We start from the raw sequence: 15,832 nt of genomic DNA, 5'->3' as shown, positions 1-15,832 counted from the left end.
TTAACCACAAACAGTTTGTCTACTGTGAAATACAAAAGGGCAGGGGGGATGTAAAAATGAATGTTGATATACCAGGCTTTTTTAGTCTTCTAGCTTAACTTCATATTAGACTAAAAAAAAAATCTCCCACTGCGATTAGTTAACGAATGTCTAATTAAGTTTAAGACAATGCATTTAAGGAAAGAATACTATCCTGAGTAACTGCTTGCAACAAATTCCTCCCTTATGCTTGTTATCCCCCAAAACCTTTTAAACAAGGAACAAATACACTGCTTGCTACACCCAGTGGCACACTCTTCACGCCTCAGAGCCTATTCCAATCTAACATCCCTTCTAATCACTTCAATTTTAAAGCCCTTAGAGCTGAACTTCTTTTAAAGCCCTCCAAGCTTGCACTATACTTGTACTGTAGCCAAACAGAAACACAAATTTGATTTGGAGTTTTTGCATCTTACCAAGAGAAGATCAAATAACATCTCCATACCCACTGCAAGCTTATTCTTGTGTCTCTCTGGGAAGTTAACATTGGATTAGCTGAACCCTGAGTCTGAGTTTTATTAACTTAACATACAAATGATGTACCAGTACTTAACAATTTTGTGATTAACACCACTACTCATCATACAGACGTCACAGGTTATTCTTCAAACTTACCACCAGATGCATTACTTATAGCGGATCCTGCTGATGCCACCTTTGAGACAGCTGCTGGATTATACGTCCACGATGTCCCACAGACCTCCACCTTTAAGTCACTATCTGAATAGATCTGCTGGACACGACCAACTTTACCCAAAGTCTGCATTGAAGAAAACATCAAATGTAAATAACACTAAAAATAAAATGTTGAGAAATAGGGAAGTTGTAACAAAGCATAGATTTTATGAAGTCTGTTGTATAATAGTACAGTCACTAATCCCTTTAACTAAGTTTCATCAGGCTAGGCAGATTACGATAGCTGAGCAAGTATTACCCTGCTTAGTGAAATGTACTTTCTCTGACTTAGAACAAAGTCACAACTGACTCCCATAACCTCCAGGTACTTTAATAATCACAATCAGAAAAATTGTATGAGCTGTACGATCCTAATAGTCCAAACATACAAGTACTTACAGGAAGCATTGCTTCAGCCCACTCTCCATGACCTCTTTGAAGAAGCTTGATTCGCTCCAAGTCATAGCAGACTTGAACAAGGTCACCCACTTGAAATTGAGAGGTGCCTCCTTCTGCACCTTGAGCAGCATCTCCACTTCGGACAACATTGGCTTTGGTGAGAACAGCTGGATTAAACGTCCACCTAGACAACGAATCATTTAAAGCAGAGTCTATAAACTTGGGAAGTGAAAGAATGTTTAAAATAATTTCCTTGTATGCCTAAAGCTCTCTACAATTTGATATTACATCATATATCCTGCTAACCATTTTTTTTTTGCCCATACACATCTGTGGCTCTTTAGTTTAATATTGCCAAGTAATCCTCAGAGATGTACATTTCTGAAGAAATATCCTCCCAGGGAAATGAGAAGCAAGCTCACAACAACGTAATAGTCCTGAAAGTAGCTATACAACTCGTTTATTTTTTCAGGGCGAGAAGAAGACAAGTCAGTCTGTTTGGAAAGATTCAAATTGTCTCACAAAGGATTGTACTGTAAGAGAACAACAAAGAAAGAACGCAGGACTTTGCCTCTTCCCAAGAAGATGCAACAGTCAGTTTTAAAAATGTTCTCCATCAAATGCGTGGCCTAGATGCACCTCAATTTTTAACCAAGCTATCCTCGTTTGTACTGGAAGTTTTATTGGTTTACAGACATTCAGCTGTTTTTATGCTGCATTATATTATAGTATCTAATACGGTGGTGTGTCCTTTGTATCATTTGGTCTGGGGTTGACTTGCACTCAACTATCTGATCTCACTGAGAAGCATCAGATGATCTCTATAAAGGACAAAGTTAGGAAAGAAACCACAAAACAGACTACCTCCCCTGACTGGCTCGCAGATATTCAGAAATAATGGTACCTGCACCCCTTCAGCTCGCATTAGCTAGGAAAATAGCTTAATATTTCAAAGTAATACAAAACAAACAATATCCAGAGGGAATACTTGAATGAATAAGGTGATGTTGATGTTGACAGATTAAACTGCTGAGCAATCAGCACTGCACGAAGTTCAACCAGAGCAAGTGCTGGATTCTGCACCTGGGACAGGGCAACCCTGGCTGTAGGTACAGACTGGGGGATGAGAAGCTGGAGAGCAGCCCTGCAGAAATGGATCTGGGGAGGTTTGTTTGATGACAAGATGAATATGAGCCACCAGTGAGCCCTGGCAGCCAGCAGGGCCAACCATACTCTAGGGTGCATCAAGCATAACAGTGCTCTGAAAAAAAAAAAAAAAAAGAGTTTATGTCTAGTAGAAGAAGGGATAGGACTAGAAAGTTGCTAGCTTATGCAGGGAAAAAATCAGAAAGGCATGAGCTCAATCTGGCCACTGTGGTAAAAGAACAAAAAGTTGTTTTTTTTTACAAATACATTAACAGTAAGAGAAGGGCCAAGGAGGACCTCCATCCTTTACTGGATGCAGTAGAGAACGTGACTACTATGGATAAGGAAAAGGCTGTGATTCTCAATGCCTTTTTTTTTTTTTTTTTTTTGAAGTCTTTAATAGTCAGACCACTTATCCTCAGGTAGTCAGCCTCCTGACCTGGAAGTCTGGAACAGGGAATAGAGTCATCCCCCCGAGATTCAGGTGGAATCAGTAAGAGACCTGCCACTCCACCTCCACAGTCACAAGCCTATAGGGCCAGATCAGATCCACCCCAGCATGGGTTCATGAAAGGCAAGTCCTGCCTGGCCAACCTCATCTCCTTCTATGACCAGGTGACCTGCCTGGTGGACAAGGGAATGACTGTTGATGTAGTCTACCAAGATCTCAGCAAAGCCTTTGACATGGTCTCCCTCAGTATTCTCCTGGAGAAGCTGGCAGCCCATGGCTTTTACAGGTACACTCTGTGCTGGGTTAAAAACTGGCTGGATGGCTGGGCCAGAGAGTGGTGTGAATGTAGCTGAATCTAGCTGGCATGAGTGGTATTCCTCAGGGGTCAGTGTTGGGGACCATCCTCTTTTAGTATCTTTATCGATGATTTGGATGAGGGAATTGAGTGCACCCTCAGCAAGTTTGCAGATGACAGCAAACTGGAGGGAAGTGTCCATCTGCTGGAGGGTAGGAAGGCCCTGCAGAGGGACCTGGACTGGATGGGTCAATGGGTAGAGGCCGATGGGATGAAGTTCAACATAGCTACGTGCCAGGTCCTGCACTTTGGTCACAACAACCCCATTCAGCAATACAGGCCTGGGGCACAGGGGCTGGAAATCTGTGAAGAGGAAAAGGACTTGGGGGTGTTGGTTGATGCTTGCTTGAACATGAGCCAGCAATGTGCCCAGGTGGCTGAGATTGCCAACAGCACCCTGGCTTCTATCAGGAGTAGTGTAGCCACCAGGGCCAGGGAGGTGATCGTCCCCCTGTACTCAGCTCTTGTGAGGCCGCACCTCCAGTGCTGTGTTCAGCTTTGGGCCCCTCACTGCAAGAAGGACATTGAGGCCCTGGAGCATGTCCAGAGAAGGGCTACGGAGCTGGTGAAGGGCCTGGAGCACAGTCCTGTGAAGAGCGGCTGAGGGAGCTGGGGGTGTTTTGTCTGGGGAAGAGGAGGCTCAGGGGAGACCTCACTGCTCTCTATCAGCCACCTGAAAAGAAGGTGTGGGGAGCTGGGGGTCAACCTCTTCTTGCAGATAACTAGTGATAGGACTAGAGGGAATGACCTCAAGTTGTGCCAGGGGAGGTTTACGTTGTAAGTTAGGACAAATTTCTCCTCAGAAAGAGCAGTCAGGCATTGGAACAGGTTGCCCAGGGAGGTGGTAGAGTCACCATCCCTGGCAGTGTTTAAGGAATGTTTGGATGTGGTACCCATGGACATGATTTAGGGGGGTAGATAGTGTTAGTAGTGGGATGGTTGGACTAGATGATCTTGGAGGTCTTTTCCAAGCTTGAAGAGTCTATGATTAGATGAGATCCCCAACTTAAGAAGCTCACATCTTAACCCCTTTTCCTGAAACCCCACAACACACTACTATTACCATTCCCCCTTAAAGCCATGGGATACGTTCTAATTTAAAAAAATAAAATACTGTATAAAACACTGTCTTAGAAATAAGATACTCCACAGCTTTATTATTTTGGACTCAGACTATCATTAAGTATGAGAGGGAGCAAATTTTTCTCCCTAAAGCTTTAAATCTTTAAAGATCTGAGAGCTGCGCTATTAAAGTCCTTGTTACACATTGCAAAAGCAATATAAAAATTCTCAGGGAAATCTTAATATACAGAAAAGGAGAACAGAACGTTTCTGGCAGCAAGTGATCGCAGTGCAGAAGGCAAAGGCAGTCTGTGAGATCAGTGACAGAAGGCTACATAACAAACCTGTTGCCACTTGGATATTGTACTACAATGTCATGATCCTCATCAATGCCACAAACTGTTCCAGTTGTTGTTAAGGTTTCAAACATGCCATCAGTCCATCCTCCGTGACCATGCTGCAAAGACTGTACAATTTCCAAATCAAGGTCAATGTTTACAAGGTCACCAATCTGCAGCCCACCAGGATTTCTGTTACCGTTTTGCTCACCTGAAATGGAAAGAGAAGAAAATGTTCACATGACTACATTAATTTTCCAAGCAATCTAAACAACACAAATTCATTTCTGACACAGAACTGATACCCACAGAACCTCTCCGTATCTATGAAACTGGAGTGGCCAAGAGCTGAAAGGGAGGTGAACAGGTTAAAAAGAACCCTGAGTCCCTGGGTATGGAATTATCTATTTCTCTTTGAGTTTTCACGGCAAATAGTGAAATGGTAAATGATAAATACTTGTGACAGGCTCTAGTTTGACCTCTAACAGGAGGGGTAACAGCTGTGGTGCTAAACATCAAAATTAGCTCTGATAGTTTTGAGGCATCACATACAAAGTGCCATGTACCCCCTCAGAGGCTGAAAGATAATCAGAATGCCCACAGAAAGTGATTTTTTTTTTTTTTAATTGGGTTCCTGAACGTAGAGAAAACACTGGCAAAAAAGAAAAACACTGCAAATTTTTGTGCAAAAACCTTCTCCAGACAATGCCTGATTTCAAGAGACACTTCATACCAAAAAGTCAAAAGCTGGGAAAAAGCAGCATACATCCACATACATCAAGCTATGTTAACTGATGAGAGAATGAACTTGTAGATCTGCTCGCTGACAGAACAAGAGGATGGTATTTGGTACTGTCCACTGAATAACCACAGTGACAACTGCAGAACTCATGTAGATGGAGTTCAACAGCAACATCAGTGGCAAGGGAGAGGGTGAGCCTTTAATAACACTGCTGCCTTAAAGGGAAAAAAAGTGTTTTTCCTCTTCCAAGCAAGAGGCAATAATGGAGGAGGGGTCCTCACATTGTAGTAAGCAGAAACATGTAGTTTGATGCAGAGAGACAATTACATGCTTTGGAGGGAGACCAATTCCAGAGACCAAAATCCACACCAGATGTTGCAGCAAAGTCTGCAGAGGACTTAATGGTCAAGAAGAGACTACAATGCTGCTTTAGAAGAAACTGCTTAGAGAGGAAACATGGCCACAAGCGGAGGCTCACGTTCAATGGACATTGACTTCTACGACCACTCACACTGTCACAGTGACTTCTCTGTCCTGGTCTTTGTTTAAAGGACCTATAGACAGAATGCTATTTTGAGTCCGCACCCTTTACCTTTGCAACAAAACACTCACAACATGGGAACAGCCAATCCTGCTGTTCCCGACAAAGTCAAAAAATATTTCTACAGAAAAGCTACTGATAAAAAAAACTCACTACAGAGAAAACTGATCATTTGAAGACAAACGCTCCAGAGACGGCCATGATTAGACAGGGAAGAAAGAGCAAAATTTATAGAAGTGTTAACTGGAGAAAGGGGTGTCTGAAGGTTATCTGGTCTGATATTCCACACAAAGCTGAGCTAGCAATGACCATCTGAGGTCAGCTACGGCTTTGTCTATCTCCATTCTGAAAGTGAAGTTGAGCAGAGGGCTGGAGCACCTCTCCTATGAAGAAAGGCTGAGAGAGCTGGGGGTGTTCAGCCTGAAGAGGAGAAGGCTCCAAGGAAACCTTACTGCAACTTTTCACTACTTAAAGGAGGCTTTTAAAAGAGACAGAACAACTTTATGCTCAGGCAAATGGCAGGATAAGGGGAAATGGTTTTAAACTAGAAGAGGGAAGATTCATTTTAGATGGTAGGAGGAAATTCTTCTCTCAGAGGTGGTGAGGCACTGGCACAGGTTGCACGGAGTGGCTGTGGATGCCCCATCCCTGGAATTGTTCAAGGTCAGGTTAGATGAGGCCCTGGGCAACCTGGTCTAGAGGGTGGCAGTCCCCCTCCACGGCAGGGGAGCTTGTAACTACATAGTCTTCAAGGTCGCTTCCAACTCAAGCCATTCTACAATAGTATGAGCATTTTCAGTCACCCTTCGATGAGCAGTAGACAGTTGGTGGATTACATCTTCACCTCTTCCCTGCCAGACTGAACAAGCCCAGCTATTTCTCCTTGTAAATCATGTCCTCACAGTCCCTTAACCACTTCGGCAAACCAACATCAGACAGAACCTGTAGAGTTTCTAAAACACTTTTTTGAACTGAAGGTGTGGAGGGTGAAAGTGCCAACACAAACTGGACACAGCCTCATCATCATTGAGAAGAAAGGGCCTCAAGTTGCCCCAGGGAGGTTTAGGTTGGGTATTAGGAGAAATTTATTTATTGAAAGGGTTGTTAGGCATTGGAATGGGCTGCCCAGGGAAGTGGAGGAGTCACCATCCCTGGAGGTCTTCAAAAAACGTGTAGATGTAGAACTTAGTAGCATGGTTTAGTGGTGGACGTGTCAGTAATAGGTTATAGGTTGGCCTAGATGATCTTAAAGATCTTTTCCAATCTGAGTGATTGCCATATAGCCAGCCCACTATCCAGTTTGCTTTGTTTGCAATGATGGCATACTGCCATCATATTTGGTATTCACTGCAACACCCATGTCTTCCTTGGCAAGGCTCCTCACTTAGGAATGCACAATTCCAAGTCTGTCCTGGTACATAGTGTTATTTCAACCATTCCAACCACTTCTGGTTGAAGTCCGTGAGGTCTCCACTCACCAAATTCTTCACTTTCTCACGATTTTTCTGAATAAAGCTCTACTTTCCACTACACTGTTCAGCCAATTTGGTGTCACCTGCAGATTTTCTGCGACTGGATTTGCCTTATCATAAAGGTCACTGAGGAGGTACTGAACAAAATTAGCCTCAGTATTTTGTCCTGACTACTATTTTAATTAGGCCCCTGCTGAACTGTTATTAGTACTCTACTCTAAATAACACAAAGCTTCAAAAATAACTTTCTAGCTTTTAGTGCAAGCATAGATTTAAATTCACAGCATGAACTTATCTGTGAACTATGTTTAGAATACAAATGAAAGGGACAGATGTTCTATCAAAGAGTGAGATTGAGAAGATGGAGCATAACGTGGTTAGAATGATGAACTAAGTTCGTTGTCATCCATTAAGAGCAACTTGACAATGTAGAAGAGAAAGAATTTAAACAGTCTCCTACCAACTTCAGTGATTAACATTGATGCACTCAAACACAATATCACCCAAAAGCAAGCTACATGTAGAAAGTATAGACCTGTACTTTTAAAACATGAACCAAAATAAATGCAGGGTATGCATGAGAACCTAGGTTTACTGTGTGTAACAAAGAACCTATTCCCAGTTTTACATTCCCACTCATGTCAGACTCAAGTGACAAAAGTCACTTCAAGTACACAAGCAAGATACAAAGATCAGAATAACTTGCATTTTTACTTCCAAACAATTCCTCTACATAACAGTACATAGCCTTCTGGACAACATTTTATTATTATATTTTTAATAAAAAAGGCAAACCTTTACTGTTTTCACCTTTTTACTATTGCTGTCAAAAAGCAATAGTGCAAAAAACAGAATTTTCTGTAGTATCCCATTTTATGTCCAGATGTTTCACAAAGGAAATACACATTAAGACAAGGGGCAACGGGTGCAAGCTGGAACCTGGGAGGTTCTGCTTAAATATGAGAAGAAACTTCTTCACAGTGAGGGTAGCAGAGCACTGGAACAGGCTACCCAGGGGGATGTGGAGTCTCCTTCTCTGGAGACATTCAAAACCCGCCTGGACACATTCCTGTGTGACCTGATCTAGGTGTTCCTGTTCCAGCTGGAGGATTGGACAAGATGATCTTTGAAGGTCTCTTCCTATCCCTAACATTCTGTGTTAGATAACACAGACATTTGTGCCTAGGAATTCATAAACTTTATTCCAACTTGACTGTATTTCAAAAAAACAGAACATCGGGCAATTATTTTTATTATTTACTCCGCACCTATTTGTAGCCCAGCTAAGACACAAGAGGAATGTGTCAGTGCAATAGCAGATATGGGAAACTGCAACCAAGATTTCACAGCATATACTAGTCTTAGCACAAAGTAATATGCAAAATTGTACGTTCAACTGGGTTTGTTTATGGCTGAGTATATTCTACTTGTTAAACATTTCTGAATACCAAAAAGTCCTAGAAGAATGCATTGATATTTAGCTCCTTAGAAATACACCGCACAACACGTGACTATTTATTGCCCGTTCAACATTTAACAGCTCCCTTGCCATCAGTCTGGCACATTGATACCAAATAATATTGAGGAAGGAGTTACAGTTCATTATTAATGCACTGAAATGCTACCATTTACAGTTCACCAGGAAGGACAGTCATTTTAGATTACATTTGAAAAGAAACCCACACGTATAATTAACATGGATCAAAACAAATTTACACTGTCTTCAACTCACCTAACACAGGACAATGGTCCCTGTAGAAAGAGCCTCCTTTTGCATCTTGGACACATTTCAGGTCAGACTAGGGAAAGAGATTAAGGCAACATTAGTCCTCACTGAATGAGTCTCCAGTTAACATAAATCAGTGGAACTAGAATTGAAATACACTCAATTAAGCAAAAATGAAAATTATGCGTACAAAAACATCTTCCATGAAAGTCACTGGAGCAAATAAGCTCAAATAGTTTCGAAGCCGTCAGCCTTGACATTCTCAAAATTTGAGTATCACTTACCAATACAAAAGGCTATAAAAGATAATTTTTTAACCCAAAAAGGTAGTAAAATAACACATCTCCTTGGCATTGTTCTATATAGTTATTGTTTAAAAAAAGCATATGAATACAAGCAAAGAAGAAAGAAGTAACTACAGACAGTGCTTGAGGCCACAGCCTTTCCTGTACAGTGTTATTTCAGGCTCACCAGTGCTGTCCCCTGTTCCCAAACATTTTTCTCACATATATATACACATATTAAAAATTTAGAGAATAAAACCTAGCACCTGAATTCTAAAAACTGAACAATTTCCTATGAAAAACATACAGAATACAAAGATGCAGGTTTAAATTAAGCTGAACTAAACGTGATCATTTAAAGACAGAAGTTCAAAAGCATATGCCTGCAGAAAGATCATTTTATATTACGTGAGGCACAGAAGTTTCAAGTGTGATAACCAGCTCCTATTCAGGAAGCCAGGGGAGGCTCCTGTGATTCTCCCTTCCTCTAGTTCTTTCTCTGCGTAACCCTTTAAGCCAAAGGGCTACCATCTGGCATTGCTCCTTACGGGGAACAATCCTCACTAAACAAAGGGCATTTTGTGTGCATGATGAGCTGGGAAGGAGACCGGGAGCTGTCTGTACATGTGGCAGAATATTCTAAGGGAATGGGGGAAGAAATAAAGATGACAGGCAGCTGGGATCTAATCAACCCAAACTAAGCAAATGTTTTATTAATAAATATTTTTTCCACATCTAGGATTTATTGACAGACTGTACTCCTGCAAAAGGATTAAAATAAACTCTTTGAGACTTCCAAGCCACTGAGGGAGGCACTGATGACCACCAGGCTTCCCCCAGCGACCCGGACCTACGAAGAAGGCACCATCACTTTCTGAAAAAACAGCAGAAACTGCCGGATTGAAATAATGAGATATAGCTGTTCTGCAAAATAGGAGAAAGGAGGAGTCAGCTGGGCAGGGAACAGCCGTGTACAACAGCCTGCTGCCACCCGGTGGGCAGGCCCTGGCTTCGAGTCGGCCGGGGACAAAAGGGCTGCGCTGAGGGCCCCAGATGGCGAACTGAGGGACACCCACAGACCCCTAATGGGCCTGGAAGCACTCGGTCCCATCCCCTGGACACAGCCTCCTGGGCCAGGCAACAATCACTGGCACAAGAGTTGGTTTTCTTTCTTCACAGCATCGAGCAGAGAGTGCAGGAGGGCCCACACGCATCTCCTTGCAGCCAGGCGATGCTCGCGCACAACACAAGGATGGCTAAAAGCTAACTGCAGAAATAAAATAGTAATTAGCCTTTTACTGAATATCTTGCAGCAGAAATTCTCAGGAAGCAGGTTAGGATACCTTGGTTTTTACAGAATGACACAAAACCCTCCAAATCTGCTCTGTCTTACTAGCCAGCCTGCACCATGCAGGTTATTTCTGGAGTATAATGATATACTTGGGTGCAAAACTAAGCTGTAGCTTGATGTCCAGCATTAGCTTTACACTCATCTTCCTTCCAGCAACATGGTGGAGTCAATGTTAAATTACTACAGAGGAAAAGAGTGTGATCTATCACAGAAAAGCAAAGTAACCTGTTCATTTTTAACACGTGTGTCTTCACCAAAAAATTGGAAAGGACTCGAAACGCACAGAAAGATGAGGCACTGACAGAGATGAAGGCAGTAAAACTCATATATGCTGTATTGACAAAGAGTTCCTTTGACAACTTTGTAAACAGCACTACCAACAAAAGTAACATCAACATAATATAGGCCTTAAAAATAAAACACAACATAACCAACACTAAAGAAAAACACACAGGAGTTTTATGACAGGAAACTTCTTATTTGTACTTCAGAACCATGAAAGCCAATTGAGCAACTAGAATTCTACTTGCAGCAAACCAGATACCAGTTTTATCAAAAATGGAGAACATGAAAACATGCTTTCTCCTGCCCAAGTCATTTAATTCAAGATGAAAAAAATTAATTCAAAGATGAAAACAAAATATAAGCTTTCATACATTAACTGGATGTAGAAATCATTCAATGAACCCAGAAGATGATTCTCTTCTGAGAAAAGAAACAAAAACAAGCTGTAGATTTTGTGGAATTTATGTATACTTAGAGAAGAGACGGGAACCCCAGTTAAGCAGAAAATCATTAAAATGAAAACTCAACTCAGTGGGTAATGACGGTTTCTGCCTACATCAATCTTCATTCTTTTACCATCTACTTACTGACTTTGCTGAAAAACTCTCTGCTTTTCAGCAGTATGTGACTGGATTACATGAAGATCATGATCTTCTCAGCCAAATGGGAAATACAGAAGATGTAACAGCTGGCTTTGACTTACTATCCAATTATACCAATGAAAACCCAGCCATTTCATCATCATAAAAACTTCAAGGAATAAAAAAAGTGTATTACAGCAGTGTCAGCAGATGGTGTAAAAAGGGCCATCATCTCTGACCTTGAAGAGTAAAACAGTGCTGAAAGAGCAGCTGCCTATTGGGATAGCTGAGGTATTCCCATCAGCACAAAAGGCCAGCCACCCAAACCAGGGAGGTAAGTTTGCAGACGTAATACGGAGACCAGGTGTGCTAAGAAAAAGAAGAATGTTTGTGAAATAGCACCTACATCAGCAGTAAATACCAGGACAGAAATTAATACTGATCTGACAGTTAAACCAGCCAGAACCATGCACAGCTGCAGGTGTTTGAGGTGGGAGGGAACACACACCCTAAAGGTCATTTTAAGTCTCAAAACTGAGAAATGCTTTTGGCAAGGAAACATGCTCTCGCAGGGCAAATAAGGAAAGCCAGGGCATGCAGCTTTGTCACTGGGTTACAACGATGAGGGACTAGACAAATCCATAAGCTCTAGCTAAAAATTTTAAGAAATGCAGCATTTCAAATTAAATGAACTGAAATCTTTTTCAGTTTCAAGAATCTGAGAAGAGTGAAAGCAAATAAAAGGAGATATTAGAGAAATAACTGAAATGATAAAGAGGTATGAGGTGTAAAAACAACAGCAACAGCTTCTTATAGAAGAAAATCAGAATGCAGACAAATCCTGACTGGATGGTTTACTGAATGGACTGAATGGTAAGGGTCTATTGATTATAGGTACTTATTAAATTTTTCCACATGTAACTTTCTTTGTTTCCAAAGAGGATCATTTTAAATTCACGACTGTCTTCCTTGGAGGTTTATATGATAAATTAAAAAAATGTAAAATGTATTTCTGTTTAAGGGAAGTATGTTTCTAAGCAGCTCACTTATGGGGAGATGAAAAACTGCTTGGTTGAGACTACAGGAGAATGAACAGAAATAAAGCCATGTGAAGAGAAGCAAAACAAAGTCAGCTGACAAATGCAAATAAATATACATGTACAAGGTATATACATACACATAAACATCTCACTCCTCTCTCAATTTAAAAACAACTACCCCCTACTTCCTAAATCATACTGAAGTCACAGCTTGCCAATATAGAAAAAGAAGCCATTGTATTCATAATAATAGGAATCAACAACTCTATGCTTCCAGCAACATTCCAGATAAATTTGTGGATTAAGATGAAATTGCCTCTTTGAGCAATTCCACAGCTGCTTGTGAACTGAATTCTTGTTTCTTGGATTCTTCCTACACTCCTCATTTCTGAGGTATAGGAGACAAGGTGACAGTCTGGAGATTTGCATTTTATGTTGTAACTGCAGCAGAAAGTATTTCTGCATATTTTATAACTCTCACCTGCAATGCCTCATGTGACAAGAGGTTTGCCTTGTTATTAATTTAAAAATGTGTGCTAACAAACCACTCTTAAAATCCTCTGGAGTTATTTAAAAGACTGTCCTTTAAACATAACCCAACAAATATTGATGAATAGCAATTGGGTATCAGCCAGGATCAGAAACAAAGTTTAAAAATAACATCAAAAATGTAAGTACCAGGAATCTTATTAGCCTCCCTCATGCACTCAACTATTCAGACTTTTGTGGGAAAAAAAAAAAGTACACAAACACAGATGGCTTACAGATTACTGTGACAATGATGGATGATAACTACAGTTACTTCTTTCAGAGGCTACACAGATGAAAGGAAGATCCTCCATAATGAAAAACAAGAGGAGGAGGTTAATCACAGCAGAAAAGGCAAGTGGTATAACACAAAGAAATTTAATAGCACAGAAATAATTTCTAAATACTGAAACAGATTTAGGACATTCCTGCTAGAGGAACCATTGTCTTCAGTTATTATAGCAAAATCATTCTACCAGTAAGTAGTAGAATTATAATGCTTATTGAAAACCAATAGATGTTACATCTTCACGTGCTTGACATGAAGAAATTAAAACTCTTAAGTCCAAAAAGCTAAATCTCAATCTTCTCATTCAATTCTCTAATTTTCAATAAACAGATTACACTATAAAAAAAGGCTGTATTCACAAGTAGGTAACACGGTTAACAGCTTGGCTGGCTCTAGAATCTGAATACACATATAGGTATGAAATGCAAGCACTGTTGATAACCATACTAGCCAACTGTACTTGATTCCTACCATGGATGTAACAAACACGTTATTCAACCTAACAGTACCATAAAATCAGATTTCAGTTTGGGGATTTGTGGCCAGCGTCAGCACAGTAGAAGAAACACCCAGACTTAGATGCTAGACTTCATAAAGAAAGACAGGATGCATCCCTTGACCACAACAGCAAACTCGATTAAAAACTCAAAGGATCTGATCACAAATAAATGGAAGTTTTCAGCCAGCACCTGCTGCCCTACCAGCCAATCCTTGTCTCTCCCACGGAAAAGCTGGCAGGCTGGATAGATTCATTCTGAGGACCAGATGCAGCCTGTCAGCTATCAAATAAGCAACCCTGACTTACGATAATAAGCTGTGTTTCTTTAATCAGCTCCATTTGTGTCTGAGTCAAGTGTTACTCATTTGCAAGTATGGGTCTCTTCCCAGCTGTATTTACATGGGCAAACACTCTGAGTATTGTTTCCACACTCTCTGGACATTCTTAATCAATTCTTAAGTCCCCAGACAAGTTTGTCCCAATTTTATATGGACTTTGACAGTCTATTAGCCAGCTTTTTCTAACAGTACATAAATACCAGCAAATAATCATAACAAACTATACGAATTGGCACACAACTGATCAGTTATAAAAATCTACCTTTACATGCAAATGACTGTCAAGGATATACAAAGTCTAAAGTCAAAACTGCATTTGATAAAAGGGTTTGAAAAAGGTAAAAAAGAATGCAGAAATTGATAGAAAAGGATTACAATCAGTTACGCACTACATATATGGCCTCAAATTATCCTTTATGTATGTGTCTACCTATAGTATGGATATGTTATCCATTACATGTTATACGTGTATCTAGTTTCATAAGCAGTTTATCAGTTCTTTTTTGTTAATTATTGACTGACCAAATATTTCTATTTGTACACATCTTCTGGGGAGAGCTGCCCTTTAGTTCTCCAGCATCAGCTTGCAGTTGATGTAGTTAATGAAATATTTTAGAAATATTTAACACTTCCTTATGTGGCAATAGTTGGGCAAAAGAATAGTTTGTTTACAAATAATAAATATATTTTTATTATTAAGGGAATAACCATTTCACAAAGAGTATGGCTTATCTTCACGTAGTAGTTGTGGAGTCAATAGTAACATTTAGTGATTCCAGAACATTTTATCTCCTATTAGACAGTCCATAATTTTTAATGTAACTAAAATTGCAACACAAAAACCAGTTGAACTCATTCTGTCTAAACTTCGGTAACTGTGCTCCTTTTCCATGTGTCACAATCAAATATTAGGGAGAAGGCACAAACCATTGGTTTCATAATATTACACTATGAAATACTGTAACACCACCACCCTGCTTTTGCCAGCATTTAAGAAATATTCTTTAGAACTGAAGGGACCAGGAAGGATGCCATTCAATAGTGACTTGTATTTTACCCTTAGCATCTTCCTGTTTCAGGCTGAAGAAATAACAAACTTTCCAAAATAGACACCAGAAGAGCTGACCTGCACTTATTCATTCTAAGCCTGATAATAAAATAATACTGAATACCACTTTTGCTGTAAATGTATTTTCTTTTTTATTCTGGAAGTATTTTACTCCAACTGAGGCTAAAAAGTAAATACTTTTCCTTTCTGACAAGTCAGCTAGTCATTGTTTAAGATCTTATTGCTAACACACATCTGACAAGATGACACCTCAATGTTAAGTTAACATGGTTTTCCTCTGCAGTATCAAACAAAAAATCATGCAAAGAAAATGCTAATTAAGATGTTATAAGCAGTTGATAATCGAAGTAACCTTTCCCTGACCCACATTAGGATAAGAAAACCGAGCAACAGAAGGCACTTAGGCTAGAGTCTGACCTATTTTCTCTCTCAAGCTGTAGCAGTAGCCGTAGAAGCTAGGAAGCAAAAAACTTAATGCTAAAGCAAATTAAGGTTGTAACATACTTGCATACCTTCCCGCTGCATTGCTCACAAGAGGGTACTGAGTTTCTGATAACTTAAAAACTGCAAATCTTGCAGTAATCACACCAGAATTTGAAGCGAAATTGAGAAAAAAAAAAAA

General features: G+C 40.2%; 1 protein-coding gene across 3 annotated transcripts in view; it reads right to left on the bottom strand.

Moving 5' to 3' along the window:
- The window catches only part of MIB1 (MIB E3 ubiquitin protein ligase 1), a 75,412-nt gene that overhangs the window by 45,541 nt on the left and 14,039 nt on the right, over nt 1–15,832 (bottom strand). For all 3 annotated transcript variants that reach the window (XM_072034781.1, XM_072034782.1, XM_072034783.1), the window contains exons 5-8: nt 8,953–9,019; nt 4,472–4,676; nt 1,114–1,297; nt 655–799 (exon numbers count right to left, since the gene is read on the bottom strand). In XM_072034781.1, coding sequence (XP_071890882.1) covers nt 655–799; nt 1,114–1,297; nt 4,472–4,676; nt 8,953–9,019 — 601 coding nt within the window. The remainder of the gene's footprint in view (nt 1–654; nt 800–1,113; nt 1,298–4,471; nt 4,677–8,952; nt 9,020–15,832) is intronic.

Source organism: Anas platyrhynchos, chromosome 2 (genome assembly GCF_047663525.1).
Source record: "Anas platyrhynchos isolate ZD024472 breed Pekin duck chromosome 2, IASCAAS_PekinDuck_T2T, whole genome shotgun sequence".
Classification (NCBI taxonomy): Eukaryota; Metazoa; Chordata; class Aves; order Anseriformes; family Anatidae; genus Anas; species Anas platyrhynchos.
The sequence above is the reverse complement of the archived record's forward strand: the minus strand, read 5'-3'. Positions and strand labels throughout refer to the sequence as shown.